This window comes from Mobula hypostoma, chromosome 27 (assembly GCF_963921235.1).
Source record: "Mobula hypostoma chromosome 27, sMobHyp1.1, whole genome shotgun sequence".
Lineage (NCBI taxonomy): Eukaryota > Metazoa > Chordata > Chondrichthyes > Myliobatiformes > Myliobatidae > Mobula > Mobula hypostoma.
The window spans coordinates 18,265,959-18,286,709 of record NC_086123.1 but is presented as its reverse complement, the minus strand read 5'-3'; the positions used below and the strand labels follow the sequence as shown (position 1 = coordinate 18,286,709).

General features: G+C 41.0%; 1 protein-coding gene and 1 pseudogene across 1 annotated transcript; both read left to right on the top strand.

Moving 5' to 3' along the window:
- The first annotated feature begins 3,692 nt into the window (after nt 1-3,692).
- LOC134338375 (hydroxycarboxylic acid receptor 2-like) lies at nt 3,693-4,738 on the top strand. Its single transcript, XM_063034164.1, has one exon. The coding sequence runs from the start codon at nt 3,713-3,715 to the stop codon at nt 4,736-4,738; it is 1,026 nt and encodes a 341-aa protein (XP_062890234.1). The 5' UTR covers nt 3,693-3,712.
- Nucleotides 4,739-11,824: 7,086 nt separating this feature from the next.
- Nucleotides 11,825-17,889, top strand: LOC134338374 (hydroxycarboxylic acid receptor 1-like; annotated as a pseudogene).
- Nucleotides 17,890-20,751: the final 2,862 nt, after the last annotated feature.

Below are 20,751 nucleotides of genomic sequence, written 5' to 3'. Positions count from 1 at the left end.
CCTTCTTAGTAGCTAGCAATAAATACATTTCTGTTTAATCTGTCTCCGTGCCTGTGTCCTGTACTCCAGGCCTGCTCTAATACTCCGGGAGACCGTTTGGAATCTGTCATCACACGTCTTTATCCAGGTTGAAAACAGGTTCCTGGGCATTCTGGTCGGCAGATACTATACCGGCAGTATCCTTCCACTCGCAGTGGCTGTTATGGACTTTTGCCCAAATCCCAAAATTGGTGGCTTTGATGAGAACGTAAGGGCACACTTGCTCTCTGAGTAACTCATCTTTCTTTTAGATTAGCACCATGTTTCCTTGGTGGGAAGGGATTGAGTCAATCTGAGTGAAGGAATGGTATGAGGAATTGTTCCTAATATGGTTAATGAGCTGTCGTGAATGAAGCTGAGTAATTGAGAGTGAGGCTTTCCACTGTTCCATGTGCGTGACAAGCTGCATATTCCGTGTGGTTTATGGCAACTAGCAACTTAAAACTTCTGGGTTTGAATACAGATATCTTTAATTCTATAAGTCACGGGGAGAAATTAACAAGTTACGCCTTTATGTTTCTGGTGACTGTCAAGCATCCATTTACCCAAATACTAAATTAACCCAAATACTAAATTAATCCAATATTTTAAAATTTCTCCCCACATATTCCTTGGTTTCTCCCACACTCTACCACCTACCAAGAGAGGATGTGGAGAAGATGTTTGCTATAGTTCAGGTGTCTAAGACCAGAGGATACAGCCTTATAATACAGGGATGTCCTTTTAGAATGGAAATCAGGAGGAATTTCTTTAGCCAGAGTGTGGTGACTCTGTGTAATTCGATGCCACAGGTCGCTGTGGAAGCCAGGGTATTGGGTATATTTAAGGCAGAGGTTTATAGATTCTTAATTAGTCAACAAGGGACAGGTGGAGAAGACAGGAGGTTGGGGCTGAGACGGGAAATGTGTCAGCGACGATGAAAGCAAAGTCAATGGGCCAAATACCCTAATTGTGCACCTATATCTTATGCCCCAATGGCCTAATATTTGTAGTGATATACAGCAGGACATTCATCTACTGAGATGCATTTGTTTGCAAGGTGGCAGGGGTACTGAAGCACCCAGAAGAAGCCCATGTAGTCCAGGGTGATTGTGCAAACTCCAGACCCAAAGGAATCCAGGGTTATTTGTTGAACCCAGAGTTCTGGTGCAGTGAGGCAGAGGTTCTGCCATTTGTGCCAATGTGTAGCAAGTGTTGAGGTGATGATCTGAGTGAATTCTGGGTGAAGTTCAGGGATCTCTATGGCCTGGTCCTGCATTCATTTCTGGTGTACTGTTTCGAGTGTATCGATAACCTCACAGCCAAAGTAGATCCAAGCTTCTGCCTGTTGGATGACTTGGAAGAGCCTGTGTTGCTGCTTATCCCTCTCCGTCACACTCTCCCTCCACTCAGCTCGTACAGTAACATTCTCAGCATTCACACTGCTGGAGATATATTCAGCAACAGTCGATCCCCAGGTCCTGCTTTTCCCATGTGTGACTTGAGTGATGCTTGATTCCAGACCTACTTGAGAAGAGGTTAAAAAGCTAGAGTCCCCATGATCAGGTGTACTCAACACTTACGATCCCCATTTCCAGAATCCTTTACAAATCCTGGTCACTCTTGAAAGCCCTTTCCTTCTCCTGATCCATTCATCACTCTCTGCCAACTCAGAACTAAATATTTCAATTTGCTCCCTCTACTGAACTTGCATTTGCAAGACTCTCTTCAATAAGAATGACTCCTGGAATGACTCGTCAAGTCTGCTGACAAGGACAGTGTGAGAGTGCTTGTGCATATTACTCTGTCCTGAACATCAGCTCCTGGACACTTTCTCGTATTTCCAATGGGAACACGACCCACCACTGAGTATCAGGCTTTAATCTCCCTTAGGAATCCCTGCTGTATTTGCCCAGAAGACTCTTATTTACCCTCCAGTGTCAGTTTCATAACTTACAGTTTCTACCACCTCCCTGCAGGCTAATGGTTCACAGACACCTGTGATACCTATGAAGCCCTCTGCTGCTTTGATTGTTTCCTCTTTCCTGACCCATAATGTCTCTCTATCATGGTCCTGTCCGTGACGTTCGCATTCCGGTTCACGGTCCATTCCATGGACTCAGGACTCCGGTTATTCCAGCTGTCCTTTGTTTTGGTTGGGTTAATCATAAGCACCTGATTCCCATCTTGGGGATTGGAATATAAGTGGCCTTGGGGTTGAGTGTGAGCTGCTGGTTTGTCTTGTCAAGATTCCCTGGGAGCAACCTGCCGGTGGAAGGCTGGATCGGCCACTTGACATCTTTAGGCTGCGCTGGTGAACCATCGCCTCGTGGAGCCTTGCTGTCAGTAGTCAGAGCTGTCTTTGTGTATGGATTTGGCCATTTCCCGGGCCAGCTGAGTGGCCGTCAGTCACTCCGAGCTAGGTAGGGATCCGGCTGTTTCCGTAGCCAGCCGAGGTTGCTGACCGTAACTGCCATTCGGAGCAACCCCGATGCGGAGATGGAACTGTCTGTCATTCTTCGGTGTTTGTCTCTTCTTGTCCTCACCTCCGTGGGGTAAGTCAGGCCGTTCTGCTGTTGCCCTGTGGGTGGGGGGTGGCTCTGTCTTGTCTTGTCCTCACCTCCGTGGGGAAGTCATGCCATTCTCCCATTGCCCTGCAGGGGGACCTGTCTTGTCTTTGCCTCTCTTGGGTAAGTCTGGCCATTCTGCCGTTACCTGACGGATGGACCTGTCCCACCTTGGTGTGGAGATAAAGATGAGTCCTGGCTTTTCGAAGGATAAGTCCTTGTGCTCTGTTGATGTTCAGTTCCCAGTCTGTCTCCGAGCTCCAGCCTCCAAGTTATCAGCCTCCGCATTCCAAGACCCCAGCTCCCAGCCTGCAGCCTCAAGACTCAAGACCCTAGCCTCAAGCCTGAAGACCGCAGTCACGTCCTGTCCTGTAGCTATGTCATGTCCTTGCCTAGTTCTGGGGTCCGAGCGTGAGGCAAGACCCAGGTTCTGGGTCCTTGTCCAGTCTCTGGCTGTGAGTCCAAGCCCAGGCTCCTAATTCATGGTTCTTTGTCTGGGTTCCCTGTTTCTTGTCCATGTCTGAGCCCAGGTCCTGCATCCCAGTCCTGTTCCTAGTACTTCAGTGTCTGTGTCTTGCATTTGAGCCTGCACCTACGCCCCAATCTGTGACACTCTCAGCATCCCCATTGCACACCAGGATAGATATTGATCCACTCAGATATTGTGAAACCATTCTGTTCAGTAGCCATGTCACTCAAGCTGAATCACTTCCCCAAACCAGAGGAAGTAGATGCACTTCAATATTACAAATCCTTAAAATAAAGAAGATTTGTTTAAATACAGCACCTTCACTGGTACCAGATGATGTTGAGGGAGTCGTCTCCATCTCAAAAGATAATCAAGAACTGTTGAAATCCAAAAAAAAAATGAAAGACCTACATACTGAAGCATAAACTGGCAATGAAAGCTAAATATATTTCATTGTTTGCTGCTTAATTTAAACGCTGATGCTTCTAGTTTTCCGGAATTGATGATTCGATCGCACAATTTATTGGTTCTCTGACTATTTCACTCCGCCCATATACTCCACCCACAGGGGAACAAACTCGTTCGAAGATCAACTTTACAGATTGTTCGTCTCTGATCGAGTTTGCTTTCCCTGGACACAACTTGACTTTTTCGCACAATGGCGAACTCGACCCCGCAATGTGTTCCTGCTGAAGATGTTAACTCATCCTACAACCCGCCCGTAATTATCATCATATTAATCCTCGGGCTTGCTGGAAATACGATTGCTTTGTGGATCTTTTGTGTTCATGTGAAGTCGCGGAAACCAAGTATTATATATTCACTGAATCTCATGATTGCAGACACTCTGTTACTGTGCTGTCTACCTTTACGAGCTGTTTATTTTATCCGAGGGAAGGACTGGAGTTTTGGTGATGGACTGTGTCGACTGAACGTTTTCATGATTTCCCTGAACCGAACTGGAAGCGTCTTTTTCCTCATGGTTATAGCGATCGATCGTTACTTTAAGGTGGTCCATCCACTCCACAAGGTAAACAGGATCTCTACAAGGTGTGCGGTGATGATAGCAGGCGGTCTGTGGATTGTAGCGGTGGCTATTTGCTTGCACTTGCTGATAGACGAACTTGACTTCGAACAACACAACGTGACAAACTGTGAGCCTTTCAGCATAACGAAGGATCTACGTCCCACAGCACTTTGGACTGGCTTTATTTTTATATTTTTTCAGTTTCTTTTGCCAGTTTCAGTTATCCTGTTCTCTACGTCCTCCATCATCTGGAGGTTACGGCAGATGGAAGCTGGAATGCGGGCGAAATATAAGCGAACTGTGAAACTTGTGATAGCCGTGGCTGCGGTTTTTGTCATTTTTTTCTTGCCCAGCAGTGTTGCTGTGGTCGCGGTTTTGGTGACTAAACTGAGAAGGTCAATTGACAGCAAGTCGTATCACATAGCAGCGAATATCTTTTACAATACGTTGTTTATAACGTATCTGAACAGTGTGGTCGATCCCATTATTTACTATTTTTCTACTTCGCAGTTTAAAGATGGTTTGGAGAAAGCTCTGCTTCCTCTTAATTTAAGCTGTCGCAGATCAGCCACTGAACAAGGAACATCTACAGAAGAGCAGACTGTGGATCAGCAAACGAGCTCATCAGCAGCCATCCAATGTTCCTGGTCCGCGTGAACAAGATGCTCTTTATTGTTGAGTGATCAAAGTAAAGCTGATGAATGCGACCGGACGCAAAAATTGATCAATTCTGAAAATGTTGGTGCGAGATAAGTTGATTTTAAGTAACAAGTTCTGAAATACACTTCCTTTTATATGTAGAGAAGTTATTGCATGTTATCTACATAAAGTAAGTTTATTTCAGAGGTTGTTTATGAAGAAACCCTGTCTTTAAAGCATGAGTTCCCCATTTTATTTTGCCAGGAGGGCACGCGGATTCCGGATGACGTGCTGCTCTGAGGGAACTACGCCGTTTTTACCGGGAACTATGGAGGGGACGGGGTCTGGCCTCATCCAGGCTGGGTGCTTCTGGCTGCTGGGGGGTTCTGGTCCCGATTCAATTAGGGTGGGTGTCGGGAGGGCGCGGGGGCGTGAGGAGGATCTGCTGGCGGTCTTTGTCCTGGGTCTGGCCAAGATGGCCATTCACAGGCATGGCGGAGGAAAGTGGAGGGCGGGCGCTGCCCGGGCCGACTGCCTGCCCCTTTTCTGAGGAAACGTTCGTGCCCGACTGTACCTGGAGAGGGAGCACGCGGTTGCGACGGGCACATTGTGGGGACATCCGTGAGCTGTTGCCCCCCCCCACGAGGTATTGATTGTCTTATAGACGGTACTAACCATTTTTAAATTTGAGTATACTTACTGTCTTGTAAATATTGACTGTCTGTACCTTGTGCATATGTGATGTAAATAAACTTCTATAGTTTTGTTAAGAAAACAGTAAGGGTTCCGTGAATCCCAGGTTGGGAACCCCTGTTTTGAAGGAACGGGTTTATGGATATATTAAGATTTTCTCTTTCCATATAAGCAATTACTTCCTCAGATGATTTCAGCCTCTGTGTCTCATTTGTAGCTAGCTTCTGCCCGTTATAGTAGGCCATTCTCAGGTTGACTGACTGTCCAGAGGAATCTGCAGTAATATTATTCAACCAAGTTCAATGCTACCTGTAGACTTTCAGTCAGTAGCAAAGTGTTGTAAGCGGTTGCTGGAATGGTGCCAAAGAAAAGCCTTTTCTGGTGAACTGGAGAGAGGAAGTGAAGCGTCGGTTCAAAACTGGGGAGTTTATTTTCCGTAAATTAAATTGAAATCTGGAATGAAGAAAGATTATCAGTACTGAAGAAGGATGGTCATCATTAATTAAAGATGATCAGTATTTAGAACGGAGATATGGAGGGATTTCTTTTACAAGAAGATGGTCAGTCTGTGGAATTCACTGCCAGAGGTGGTTGTGGAGGACAAGTCATTGGGTATATTTAAAGCAGAGGTTGATAGGTTCTTGATTGCTAACTCCTGGCCAGAAGGCATGAGAGTGGGTTCAGAGCGATAGTAAAGCTACCGTGATGGAATGGTAGAACAGAGTCGATGGGCTGAATGGACTAATTCTTCTCCTATGTGTTATGGGTGTCACTGAAGTTACCAGGATATTATAAAATCCACTCTGATTTACCAATATTAAAGTAATTTTGCTTACCTGTTGAGACCCATCCAGGAATGTCAAAAAACAGAAATTTATTTGATCTTGAAAGTCCTGCCGAAGGGTCTCGGCCAGAAACGTTGACTGTACTTTTTTCCATAGATGCTGCCCGGCCTGCTGAGTTGCTCCAGCATTTTGTGTATGTTGCTTGGATTTCCAGCAGACTTTCTGTTTGAGTTCCTTGGAAGTGACTTTTGTGGATTATTGTTTGCAGCAAAGAACTCCAACACAAGGTGGCAGTGTGGAAAGAAATGAACACTGAATATCCCTTATTAAGAATCAAGGGCAACCAAGGGCATGTGGGATTCTGAGTTAGTAACTTCTTTTATTCCCCAGGATTTAATCAATATATGTCTGGTGTCTCTGTCCGATTATTTCACACTTACCCACATGAACTAAAGCACCATGATAGAGTGTGTCGCGAGGAACTATTGCTGCCTCCTCTCCTACAACCATGAGAAAGCATGTCCAGGCTGCATGAAGGAGAGCAGAAATGACTTTTAAGCTTCATTCAGCAGATCTTTGTGGTAACAGAAAATCTTCTCTGGGAATACTGTTGTCTCTCTGTCCTCTGTCACGTAAAGTACATGGAAAAGCAATGCTGTATAATCAGTGAGATGGTGTGACGTGGTCCTGGACTACCCCTATGAACTGTGCTTTTGAGAAAAAGAGAGAGAGTTATTAAACACCGACATGTGCTTTTGGAAAGAGAGAGAGAAAGAAAGAGATTGAGAGAGAGAGAGACAAAGAATAACTTTTGGACTGTCACTGACTGTCGGTGACTTTTTAAGGATTTTGGAGGACAACGAGAAGGTCGACGGGGTCAATTAACCTGAAGACTCAAATCTCCCTCTCTCTCTCCATCACTGCTCAACTCAATCTCACAAACTGAACTGAACTTTACTCATCAATTTAAGACTGTCTATTTACCCCTAGACTTGAAGAAGCTTGGTTGTTCACATATATTTCCACACTTAATTATATATAATCATTGCTAACCTGTTTAATTTATCTACATTTAAATTACTGTATTGCGTAGTTACTAATAAAAATTATTAGTTAATAGCAATACTGGACTCCAAAGTGTTTTCCATCTCTGCTGGTTCTTTATTCTCCTCACGGGGTACGTAACAGATGGATTTGAGTAATATTCTGCTCATCTCATTGAGGACACCTGCTGGACCAATCTACCAGTTTGTGACGGGAGCTGGAGTAGGGTAAGTTTCCAACTGGACAATTTTCACTGAGGTAGAGAATTTGCATTTCAACAGAATTAGGAGTGAACTCTGAATAGCAAATAAAGTTTAATGGTTTTGATAGGACCATACAAATGGTGTGTGTACTTAATATCGAAATGAAGTATTATACATTTCTATGTTATGACTGACAAAGTTCTGATAACAAAGCCGGATATATTTCCTTACATTAAATGTTATGCATTCTGGTGGCAATATTAGAAAGTTTAAAATTCTGAATTTTGATGCTCTGAACTTTGCTGTATGCAGATATGATTATCTTTGAATAAAGTTTTTTCGACAATGGAGAAATAATCCCAGCAATGTGTCTCTAGTGAGGTCGTCAATCCTGCTCACAGCCCACCAGTAGTTATGATAACAATCATCCTAGGACTAGTCAGAAATACAACTGCTTTGTAGATATTTTATTTTCATGTAAAATCTTAGCGTCAAGGAAAAGTACAGCACAGAAACAGGCCCTTTGGCTGATCTAGTCCGTACCAAACCATTTAAGATGCCTACTGTCATTGACCTTCACCGGGTCCATAGCCCTCCATTTGCCTACCATGCATATACCTGCCCAAAATTCACCTGAACTTTGAAATTGAGCTCACAGGTATTTATTATTCTGAGTAGGGCAGCAGTGCAGCAGTGAATGACTTTAAGATAGACTGAACTGCCTCACCACATTACAAGCACCATGATCGAGCGTGGCCTGGGGTCACTGGGTTATGTTTTGTGGCTCCAAAACTTTAAACTGACTCAAAAGAAAACAAGAACCGAGAGATGTGAGTTTTAACTTTGTTCTTTTACTTCAAGCGATGCGTGTCCGTATCATGTGATGACATGTCCAAATAACGTAATTTACATAGAAATTTATACTAATTTTAACAAGAATCCTTAATTAATCAATCTATATACAAGAGTACTCAACTATTACAAAATATTAAATGCATGCAGGGTGCAATATGTCCATCTGTGCAGAATAGGAACATTATCTACTCCTGTCTGTTCCTATGGATGCTTTTATTTTCCATTCTGAGGTAATCAGTCATCCCAATATGAGAAACCACAAACCCTGATAATGTAGATGTGCAGAGGATGTTTCCATTAGTGGGAGAGGATCCAAGGATCCAAAGGTCTAGGATCCAAGGGCACAGCCCCAGAATGAAGGGTCATCTCTTTAGAACTGAGCTGAGAATTTTCCGCAGCCTGAGTGTGGGGAGTCTGTGGAATTCATTGTTATATAGGGTGTTTGGGGCCAAATCATTGAGTGTAATTAAGACAAGATTTATAGGTTCTTGATTGTTAAGGGGGTTTTAAGGGTTATAGGATGAAGTTGGGAGACTGGAGTTGGAAACAGAAACTCAGCCATGATTAAGTAGTGCAGCAGACTCGCTGGTCCGATTAGCTTAGTTCTGATCCAATACCTTTTGATGGTTTTATGGTCCTCCACAGATGAGCAGATTCTTCCTGACAGGGTGCGGAGTGGGTGTAGGTGAGGTGGTCTGCTCCTCCTACTAATAACGCAGCTCTTTCCTGCGTTTCTGAAGTATGGGCATGGGCTTCTCAGTTCCATCCTCAATGTGCCTTCTGTACTTTGAGTAGCCGTTGGCCAGGGTTTCACAAAGTCGGCGTGGTTATTCATATTTGTTGAATGAGGCAGACGTGTCCGCAGTGACGGCAGCAAGATTGGAGGAAGGCTGAAGGATTGAAGTGAAGTAGAAATTGAGGTGGCAATGAAGGATTGTCTGAACATTGGGACACAAAGGCTTGAATTCGTTTTGTATTTCTCAGCATGAGCACTGCAGAATAACTCACCTGCTATAGGGGGAACCTGATAGAAGTAGTAGTAGTAGTAGTCACACTTTATTGATCCGGGGGAAATTGGTTTTCGTTATAGTTGCACCATAAATAATAAATAGTAATAGAACCATAAATAGTTAAATAGTAATATGTAAATTATGCCAGTAAATTATGAAATAAGTCCGAGTGATAACGCTTGGTGCCTCTGATCTTCACCAGGCTAGTGCCTCCAGTGGTTAAATTATCTGACAGCAGGTCTGCTCTGATACCCTGGGAGACCCTTTGGAATCCATCATCTTCAGTCTTTATCTAAGATGATATCAACAGAACTCCCAGGAATTCTGGTCAGCAGGTACTGTACCTGCAGTAGCCTTCCATTCACAGTGGCCAGTGGCCATTACGGACTTTGACCTGAATCCCAATAGTGACTATTTTATGAAGCAGACCTGCCCACCAGCTTGATAATTATCGATAATTATCCAATCAGGCAATCATGTTCCAAGTTGAAAAGTTCAAATTTCAAACTAAAATTGATTGTTAGAGTAGAGACACGTCACCATGTACAACCCTGAGACTCTTTTCCCTGTGGGCATGCAGTAAATCTACAGATCAGTAACTGTAATTATAGACCAGTAAGCCTGACATTGGTGGTGGGGAAAATGCTAGAGTCAGTTATCAAAGCTGTGATAACAACACATTTGGAAAGCTGTGAAATCATCAGACGAAGTCAGCATGGATTTGTGATTGGTCAGACATGATTTTCCAATCTCATAGAATTTTTTGAGGATGTAACTAGTAGTGTGGATAGGGGAGAACCAGTGGATGTGGTATATTTGGATTTTCAAAATGCTTTTGACAAGGTCCCACACAGGAGATTAGTGTGCAAACTTAAAGCACACGGTATTAGGGGTATAGTAGTGATGTAGGTAGAGAATTGGTTGGCAGACAGGAAGCAAAGAGTGGGAATAAACGGGACCTTTTCAGAATGGCAGGCAGTGACGAGTGGGGTACCGCAAGGCTCAGTGCTGGGACCCCAGTTGTTTACAATATATATTAATGACTTAGACGAGGGAATTAAATGCAGCATCTCCAAGTTTGCGGATGACACAAAGCGGGCGGCAGTGTTAGCTGTGAGGAGGATGCTAAGAGGATGCAGGGTGACTTGGGTAGGTTAGGTGAGTGGACAAATTCATGGCAGATGCAATTTAACGTGGTTAAATGTGAGGTTATCCACTTTGGTGGCAAGAACAGGAAAACAGATGAACAGATTATCTGAATAGTGGCCGATTAGGAAAAAGGGAGGTGCAACGAGACCTGGGTGTCATTGTACACCAGTCATTGAAAGAGGGCATGCAGGTACAGCAGGCGGTGACAAAGGCGAATGGTATGCTGGCATTAATAGCAAGAGGATTTGAGTACAGGAGCAGGGAGGTACTACTGCAGTTGTACAAGGCCTTGGTGAGACGACAATTAGAGTATTGTGTGCAGTTTTGGTCCCCTAATCTGAGGAAAGACATTCTCACCAGATTGACTCCTGGGATGGCTGGACTTTCATATGATGAAAGACTGGATTGGCAAGGCTTATACTCTCTGGAATTTAGAAGATTGAGGGGGGATCTTATTGAAACGTACAAAATTCTAAAGGGATTGGACACGCTAGATGTAGGAAGATTGTTCCCGATGTTGGGGAAGTCCAGAACGTGGGGTCACAGTTTGAGGATAAAGGGGAAGCCTTTTAGGACCGAGATGAGGAAAAACTTCTTCATGCAGAGAATGGTGAATCTGTGGAATTCTCTGCCACAGGAAACAGTTGAGGCCTGTTCATTGGCTATACTTAAGAGGGAGTTAGATATGGCCGTTGTGGCTAAAGGGATCGGGGGTATGGAGAGAAGGCAGGTACAGGGTTTTGAGTTGGATGATCAGCCATGATCGTACTGAATGGCGGTGCAGGCTCGAAGGGCCGAATGGCCTACTCCTGCACCTATTTTCTATGTTTCTATGTAAGCAAGATCAACGAACAACAAAAGGTGCAAATGCAGATCTAAATAACGAGCAGTGAATAAGACGGACATGAAATAACAAAGTAAAGTGTGCTTAAAGTGAGAACTTTTGATTGTAGGAACAACAGAAACAAAATGAGTGCAGTTGTCCTCTTTTGTTCAAGAGCTTGATGGTTGGAGGGTAGTAACTGTTCTTGAACCTCGTGGTTAATGTGTCAGAGACTCAATGCATGAAAACATGCAGTCATGGTCAAGGGGTACAGTTGTTGTTTAAACAAAACATCAGACTGCGGAAGAAATGTGAGAATCAGATATATTTAATTGTCTGCTCCTTAATCTGAATGCTTGTGCCTCTAGATTTCCTGGAAGTTGATGATTTCATCGGGCATCTCTGACTAATTCAGTCCGCCCATATACTGCACCCACAGGAGAACAAACTCATTCGAAGAAGATCAGCTTGTAAGGCTGTTTCCCTCCGAATGAGTTTGTTCCCCTCTGAACATCTTGACTGTGTGACCGCCTTTTCGCACAATGGCGAACTCGACCCCACAATGTGCACCTGGTGAAGATATTAACTCATCCTACAATCCGCTGGTAATTATCGTCACATTCATCCTCTGGCTTGCTGGAAATACGATTGCTTTATGAATTTTTTGTGTTCATGTGAAGTCGCAGAAACCAAGTATTGTGTATTTACTGAATCTTATGATTGTGGACACTCTGTTAATGTGCTGTCTACGTTTTCCTTTTCCTATATTTTTATTAATTAATTTACATATAAAAATAGAGTACAGGAAAAAATATCAAAACATTATACAAAATCGCATGTAAAGACTCTTACCCTATATTCATACAAGTTAATTAATTTGTAACATTGAAAAATAATAATTTTATTATATTAAAAAAATCTAACCCACTACCAAGACCGAAGCTGATTAATAAAGAAAAAAAGGAAAATTAATTATCAGTCATCATCTGTGCTTTAACAGCAAATCAAAGGTTTTGAAAATAATTCAGAAAAGATCCCCACAATGTTTGAAAGTCCTGAGTAGATTCAGAGATTGAACATCGAATGTTCTCTAAATTTAAACATGACATGACATCACATAACCATAGGGCGTGAATAGGAGGGGTTGCATCTTTCCATTTAAGCAAAAGCATCCTTCTGGCCATAGGGACCTAAAAGCCAAGATGTGCAAGTCAGATGACTCCAAAATAATATCCTTTCATCCAACAATACCAAATAAAGCAGTCAAAGGATTAGGCGTAAAGTTTACTTTAAATGTATTGAGAAAGTTTGAAATGCTTCTTTCCAAATTTTCCAAGACACGGGCAGGTCTAAAACATATGAATGAGTGAAGCTTCCCGATTATTACATGTATCACAATACAGAGATATATCCAAATAAAGATGACAACTTATCCTTAGTCAAATGGGCCCTATGGACCACTATAAATTGTAGGAGAGAGTGCCGAGCACATAACGATGAAGTGTTAACCAATTAAAAAATTTGATTCCAAGTTATCTGAGAAATTGAAGTCTGTAAATCTTGTTTCCCAAGATGTTTAATTTTATCTAAAGGAACCCTTTTCATTCCCAGCAGCATATTATAAATATTAGATATAAATCCATTGTAAAAAGGTTTCAAATTAAAGATTACATATAGTAGATTCTTATCAGGACTTTTAGGAAATGTACTTACTTGAGACCGTAAAAAATCTCTTACTTGTAGGTATCGAAAAAGTGAGTTTTGGGTAAACTATATTTAGTTGACAGTCGTTCAAACAAAAAAAGGCCTCCCTCTACAAACAAGTCCTGAAAGCATTTAATACCTAATCTATCTCATTCTTTTAAAGCCACATCAATCATAGAGAGTTTAAAAAAATAATTGGAAAAAATAGGACTCGAAAAAGAAAATCTCAATAAGCCAAAATATTTTTGAAATTGTATCCAAATTCTCTTGGTGTGTTTATCTACCAGATTATCAGTTGACTTACTCAGAGACAAAGGGAGTGAGGATCCAAGAAGAGAAATAATAGAGAATTTATTAGCAGAGATAGCTTCTAAAAAATCCACATTGGGCAATCCTCATGATTTATGTAATATAACCAGAATGTAAGATTTCTTATATTAACTGCCCAATAATAAAATCTAAAGTTTGGTAAGGCTAATCCTCCATTCTTTTTATCTTTGTGAAGATGAATTTTGTTTAATCTAGAAATGAAATGAAATGAAATATCTTTATTGTCATTGCATAGTACAATTTGTCATGCACCAATGCAGCGAAAATAAGTTTGCAACTTTCATACTCAATGCTAAAAACAACAAATAAAATAAATAAACAACAACTAAAGTCAAGTAACCAGCCAGTAGAAGCAGTGCCCAGCAGTACAAAAGCACAACTCAGATACCTGACAATCATAAAACCAGTATTAAAGTAGCAATATAACAAAGTTATGGATGATGCTTGATCGATTGGTTCAGAGCAAGTATAGCTCTGGGGGGAAAAAGCTATTTTTCAGTCTGGAAGTGCGGGAATAGAAAATCTTATAACGTCTGCCAGATGGAAGAAGATCAAACAGATGATTGCATGGGTGTGTATTGTCCTTACAGATGCTTGTAGTTTTCCTTAGGCAGTGAGAGCTGTATGTGTCCTCCAGGGCTGGGAGCTGTGTCCCGATGATCTTCTGTGCGCTAGAGATGACCCACTGAAGTGATTTCTTATCGGCTGCTGTACAACTGAGATACCACACAGAGATGCAGTATGTTAAGATGTTCTCTATGGTGCAATGGTAAAAGGTCACCAGCATCTGTTCAGGTAGACCAGCTTTCTTCAGTGTCCTGAGGAAAAACAAGTGTTGTTGTGCTTTCTTAACCATTGTTGTGGTGTTAGTGGGCCATGTAAGGTCTTCTGAGATGTGTATTCTCAGAACCCTGAAACTGAAACTGAACTAGAACGCTTATTCTTCCAGATATAAGAAGATATAATAGAGTCAAGGGAATCAAAAAAGGATTTAGGAATAAAAACTGGCAATGCCCGAAAAAGATATATAAATTTAGGTAATATATTCAGTTTGATAGAGTTGATTCGACCAATCAGTGATAACGGAAGAGGCGACCAATTTGATAGTGTCCTTTTTATGGGATTCAATAGGATAAGAAAATTTTCTTTAAAGAGACACTTACAGTTTTTAGTGATTGTTACACCTAAGCAGGTAAATTGGTTTCTTATATTTTTAAAAGGAAGGTTAGAATTTGTTGGTTTCAAATTGTTGAAAGGAAAAAATTAACTTTAATATAGGTTTAATTTATAACCTGAGAACTGGCTGAAAAAGGAAAGGAAAGAAAGCACATGGGGTAATGAAGTCTCAACATTAGAAATAAATAGCAGGCGATCTTCAGCATACAGCAAGACTTTATGAATAGTGTCTCTCCTTAAAATACCAGTGAAATCATTAGATTCTCGAAAGGCAAAGGATAAGGGTTCTAAGGCCAGATCAAAAAGCAAAGGGCTCAATGGACAGCCTTGTCTAGCACCACATTGAAGCTTAGATGGTTTGGAATTATGAGGATTAGTGATAACCCTAGCGGAAGGAGCTAAATAAAGTAATTTAATCCATTGAATGAAAACGGGTCCAAAATTGAATTTTTCTACAGTTTTAAATAAGTAATTTCATTCAACCCTGTCGAAAGCTTTCTCAGCGTCTAGCGATACCCCACATTCTGATATCATATTAGAAGGAGGATAATTAACATGTAATAACTGATGAATATTAAAGTGAGAATATCAATTTTTGATAAATCCAGTTTGTTTATCAGAAATGACAGATGGTAAAATATTTACAATCCTATGGGCCAAAACTTTAGATAGGATCTTAGAATCAATGTTAACGAAAGAGATTGGTTTATAAGAAGAGCATTCAGTTGGATCCTATTTCTTCTTAAGAATAAGAGAAATGGAAGCCTCATAAAAAGATTGAGGGAGTCTGCCCAATTTAAATGAATTCAAAAAAACTGAAGATAAATGAGGTATAAGCAGTGAGGAAAAGGTCTTGTAAAATTCTCCAGAAAATCCATCTGGACCCAGAGCTTTTTTCAAATGTGATGAGAGCACAGCCTCGACAATTTCCTAAAAAAAAAAATAGGTTGTTCCAACAGCTTTCTGTTGTCAGCAGAAATTGCAGGAATGTTGAGTTGATCTAAAAAATTGTTCATTACAGTGTTATCCTTAGAAGATTCAGAAGTATAAAGTTTAGGGTAAAATTCTCTAGGAGTATCATTTATTTCTTAATAACCAGTCATCCTATCACCATTAGCTTTGCATATTTCTTTAATCTGTTGTTTAGCTATAATGGTTTTAATTTGATCCACCAATAATTTACCTGTTTTATCTCCATGAATATAAAATTGACTTTTATCTTTTAGGAGTTGCGTTTCAATTGGATAAGTTAAAAGGAGATCATATTTAGTTTTAATTTCCACACATCTTTTAAATAAGGCAGGTTCTAGAGCCAAGGCATACTCTTGGTCTAACTGTTTCAGCTGATTAGCTAAATCACTTCTCTCTTTATTAGCTTTTTTCTTAATACTTGCAGTATAAGAAATAATTTGTCCTCTAATATACGTCTTAAAGTCATCCCATCTGTGTGACTGGAGGTCTCCTCTAACGTATTCTCTTCAAAAAAATGTAGTTTGTCTCTCCATAAAGTTTAAAAAATCTTTATCAGATAACAAAGTTAGATTAAATCACCAAAATCTATTTGTTTGAAGAAGACCAGGGAGATTTAAAGATAGAAATACATGAGCGTGATCTGAAACAGCAATCTCTTTGTATACACAGGATCAAACTAATGGAATCATCTGGCTATCAATAAAAACAAAATCAATCCTGGAATATGGATGATGGACATGAGTGAAAAATGAATATTCCTTGTCCACTGGATGGAAAAAAAAAACACCAAGCATCAATAATACCACATTTCATTTAAAAAGATTTAATAAACAGTGCTGATTTATTTGGTATCATTAGTTTAGAAGATGAATGATCCAAAACTGGAGCTAAGCAACAATTAACGTCTCCACCCATCACCAATGAGTATAGACTTAGATCTGGCAAAAATGGAAAAAAACGCTCAAAGAAACCTGGGTCATCTATATTCGGAGGATATACAGTGGCAAAAACCACTAATTTGTTATTTAGTTTTCTGATACTATAACAAAATGCCCATTAGTATCAGAAATTACTTTATGTTGTGAAAAAGGATGGAAACAGCTATAAGGATCGAAACAGCTCAGGCTTTGGTCTGAGAGGAGGAATGGAAATGAGATTGTCTGCATCGATTAAAAAGGCGTGAATTGTCACATGTACGTATATGTGTTTCTTGAAGAAAAACAATTGGTACATTAAGCTTTTTAATACACGCAAAAATCTTATTTCTTTTCATGGGCTGATTTAGCTCTTTCACGTTAAAACTGAGTAAATTAATACTTTGTTCCATTTTAAAACTATTAAAAGAAAAGTTAAAATAGCAATCAGAAAAATATAAATTAAACCCAAATAATAAACCTTGAAATATATTAGCTAAGCAACAGAATTGAGTAGATTCCCAAATCAACTTCAAGAAAAAAGAACTTCCCATCCCCCTCCCTCCTCCCAAAAGAGAACCTCGGTCAAAGAACAACCGCTATCTTCTTCTCCTAAACACATACTCTTTCGAGTTGATTATTTTCTCCGAGGGAAGGACTGGACTTTTGGCGGTGGACTGTGTAGACCGAACATATTCATGATTTCCCTGAACCGGATTGGCAGTATCTTTTTCCTCATGGTTATTGCGATCGATCGTTACTTTAAGGTGGTCTGTCCACTCCACAAGGTAAACTGGATCTCTACAAGGTGTGCGGTGATGATAGCAGGCGGTCTGTGGATTGTAGCGGTGGCTATCTGCTTGCACCTGCTGATAGACAAACATGACTTCGAACAACACAACGTGACAAACTGTGAGCCTTTCAGTATAAACAGGCCTCTGAGTCCCACAGCAGTTTGGACTGACTTTACTTTTATATTCTTTAAGTTTCTTTTGCCAGTTTCAGTTATCCTGTTCTCTACGTCCTCCATCACCTGGAGGTTACGGCAGATGGAAGCTGGAATGCGGGCTAAATATAAGCGAACTGTGAAACTTGTGATAGCCGTGGCTGCAGTTTTTGTCATTTGCTTCTTGCCCACCAATGTTGCTGTGGTCGCGGTTTTGGCGACTAAACTAAGAAATCCATTCGACTGCAAGTCGTATCACATAACAGTGAATATCTTTTGCATTACGTTGTTTATAACGTATCTGAACAATGTGGTCGATCCCATTATTTACTATTTTCCAACTTATCAACTTAAAGATTGTTTGGAGAAAGCTCTACTTCATCTTAATTTTAAGCTCTTGCAGATCAGCCACTTAGCAAGGAATATTCAAGGAGGAGCAGACTGTGGATCAGAAAACGAGCTCTGTAACAGCCATCCAATCGCTCCCGGTCCACGTGAACTAGATGCTCTTTATTGTTACGTGATCAAAGCAAAGCTGAGAAATGCGTTCGAACACAGAAATTGATCAATTCTGAAAATGTTCGTGTGACAAAACTTGGGTCTGAACGAGCAAGTACTCAAATACGCTTCCCTTTATGTGGAGATGAAATTGTATTTTAACTGCATAAGTACGCATATTCAGAGCGTGCTCGTTAAGAAACCCTTCCTGTCTTTTAAGTAACATACATCAAAGTTGCTGGTGAACGCAGCAGGCCAAGCAGCATCTATAGGAAGAGGCGCAGTCGACGTTTCAGGCCGAGACCCTTCGGTCCTGACGAAGGGTCTCGGCCTGAAACGTCGACTGCACCTCTTCCTATAGATGCTGCTTGGCCTGCTGCGTTCACCAGCAACTTTGATGTATGTTGCTTGAATTTCCAGCATCTGCAGAATTCCTGTTGTTTGCTGTCTTTTAAGTCGTAGTTTCCCAATCTTTTATGTGCCATGGAGGCTTCCCAGTGAGTGGACCCCAGGTTGGGAACCCCTGCTTTAAAGGAAAGGGTTTATGGATAGTTAAAATTTATTTTTTCCCCCAGAGGACTTCAGCTTATGTGTCTTGTTTGTAGCTAGCTTCTACACATGATAGTGGGCCATTCTCAGGTTGACTGACTGCCCACTAGAATCAGCGGTAATCAAGTCAATCAAGAAGAACCCTACCAGTGGACTTTCAGTCAGGAGGAAAGTGATGCAAGGGGCCGCTGTGCTGGTGCCAAGCTGCATGTACCCATATCGTGACAGTACTGGAACTAGGTACTGAATTGGAAAAGAAAAGCCTCTCCTAGTGAACTGGAACTGGAGACAGGAGGTTAGCTCCGGTTCAAAATCGGGGAATTTATTTTCAGGAAATAAAATTGAAATCTGTAATGAAGAAGGATGGTCAGCATTTAGAACAGAGATGTGGAGGAATTTCTTTAACCACAGGCTGACGAATCTGTGGAATTCTTTGCCAGAGATGGTTATTGAGCCAAGTATAATTAAAGCGGAGTTTGATAGGTTGTTGATTAGTAAGGTTACGGGGAGTAGGCAGGAGAATGGTGTTGAGAGCGATAATAAAGCAACCATGAGGGAATGATGGAATAGACTCGATGGGCCGAATGGCCCAATTCTACTCCAATGACTTATATAGCAATTTATTTGATCTTTAATTCCTTGGAAATTAAAGACTTGTGTGAGTCATTGTTTGCAGCGAAAAGCTCCCAGATTAGAGGGCAGTGTCGAATGAAATAAACACTGAACATACCTTTTGAAGAATGTCTTCACAACCAAGGACAATATGATATGGAGATTGTAAGTTCTTTTTCCCCTGGGATCTAATCAAAATATTTCTGGTATCATTTGTCCTAGTATTTCACGCTGACCTGCATGAACCTAAACACGTATCTGCACACACATGCACAATGACACACGTGCAGACAGTTGTACTGTGGTAACTAGAATGTTTAAGAACTATGTGATGCATGGTTTTGTGTGCGTGTGCGTGCTCACATACACGTTTGTGACTGAAGTGCATGCATGCATATGTAAGCTAGGAATTTATTGCTATGAGTAGGGCAGCAGTGCAGCAGTGAATGACTTTAATATAGACTGAACTGCCTCACTACATTACAAACACCATGATGGAGCGTGGCCCGAGGAACTATTACTGCCTCCCCTCCAACAACCATGATAAGTCATGTCCAGGCTGCATGAAGGAGAGTAGAAATCACTTTTAACTTTCATTCAGCAGATCGTTGTGGAAACAGAAAATCAACAGTGGGAGTCTTGTTGTGTCTCTGTACTCTGTGAGTGAAGTGTATCGAACAGCAATTCTGTGTAATCAATGAAGTGGATTTGAATAATATTTTGCCAATCTCATTTGGGGGCACCTGCTGGAACAATTTACTAGTTTGCGACGGCAGCTGGGATAGGATGCGTTTCCAATTGGACAATTTTTATTTAGTTAGAGAATTTGCATTTCAGCAGAATATGGAGTGAACTCTGAATCCTAAAGAAAATTTTATTGTTTTGACAGGATCATAGAAATGGTTTAAGTACTTAGTATCAAATCGAAGTATGTTATGACTTACCAAATTCTTATAATAATGCTGCTTGTATTTCATCGCATTAAATCTTATGCTTTCTAGCAGCAATGTTAGTAAATTTTGAACTCCAAATTATGATGCTCTTAATTTTGCTGTATGCAAGCATGATAATCTTTGAATAAGTTTTCTTCGGACTATGGCTAAATCGGCCCATCAATGTGTCTCTAGTGAGGTCAACAACCCTGCTCACAGCCCACCAGTAGTTATTATAACAATCATCCTAGGACTAGTCAGAAATATAACTGCTTTGTAGATATTTTATTTTCATGTAAAATCATAGAGTGCAGCACAGAAAGAGGCCTTTGGGCCTCTCTAGTCCATACCAAACCATTTAAACTGCCTGCTCTCAATGACCTCCACTGGGACCAGAGCCTTCCAAAAGCCTACCATCCATGTACCGCTGCAAACTTCTGTTAACACATTGACATCGAATTCACATGCAATACTGTGCTGGAAGCTCGTTCCGCACTCTCACTATCCTCATGTTCCGCTTAAACCTTTCACCTTTAACCCTTAACCCATGACCTCTAGTTGCTGTCCCACCGAGCCTCATTGGAAAAAGCCTGCTTGCATTTACCCTCTCTATGTAGCTGGAGATCAAATCATGGAATTCAGATGCAGTATTGTGTATACATGAATTGTAGAAATTGTGAATCTGGTATTTGCAGACATTGTTCATGTGCTGTCATGTCCCATTGCAAGGTGATGACTTTGTAACTGAGAAGCACTGGATTTTTTGTGATGTTCCATGACCCCTCAAGATATTTATGACTTTTAAAAAACTTGATTGACAACGTCATCATTCTAAT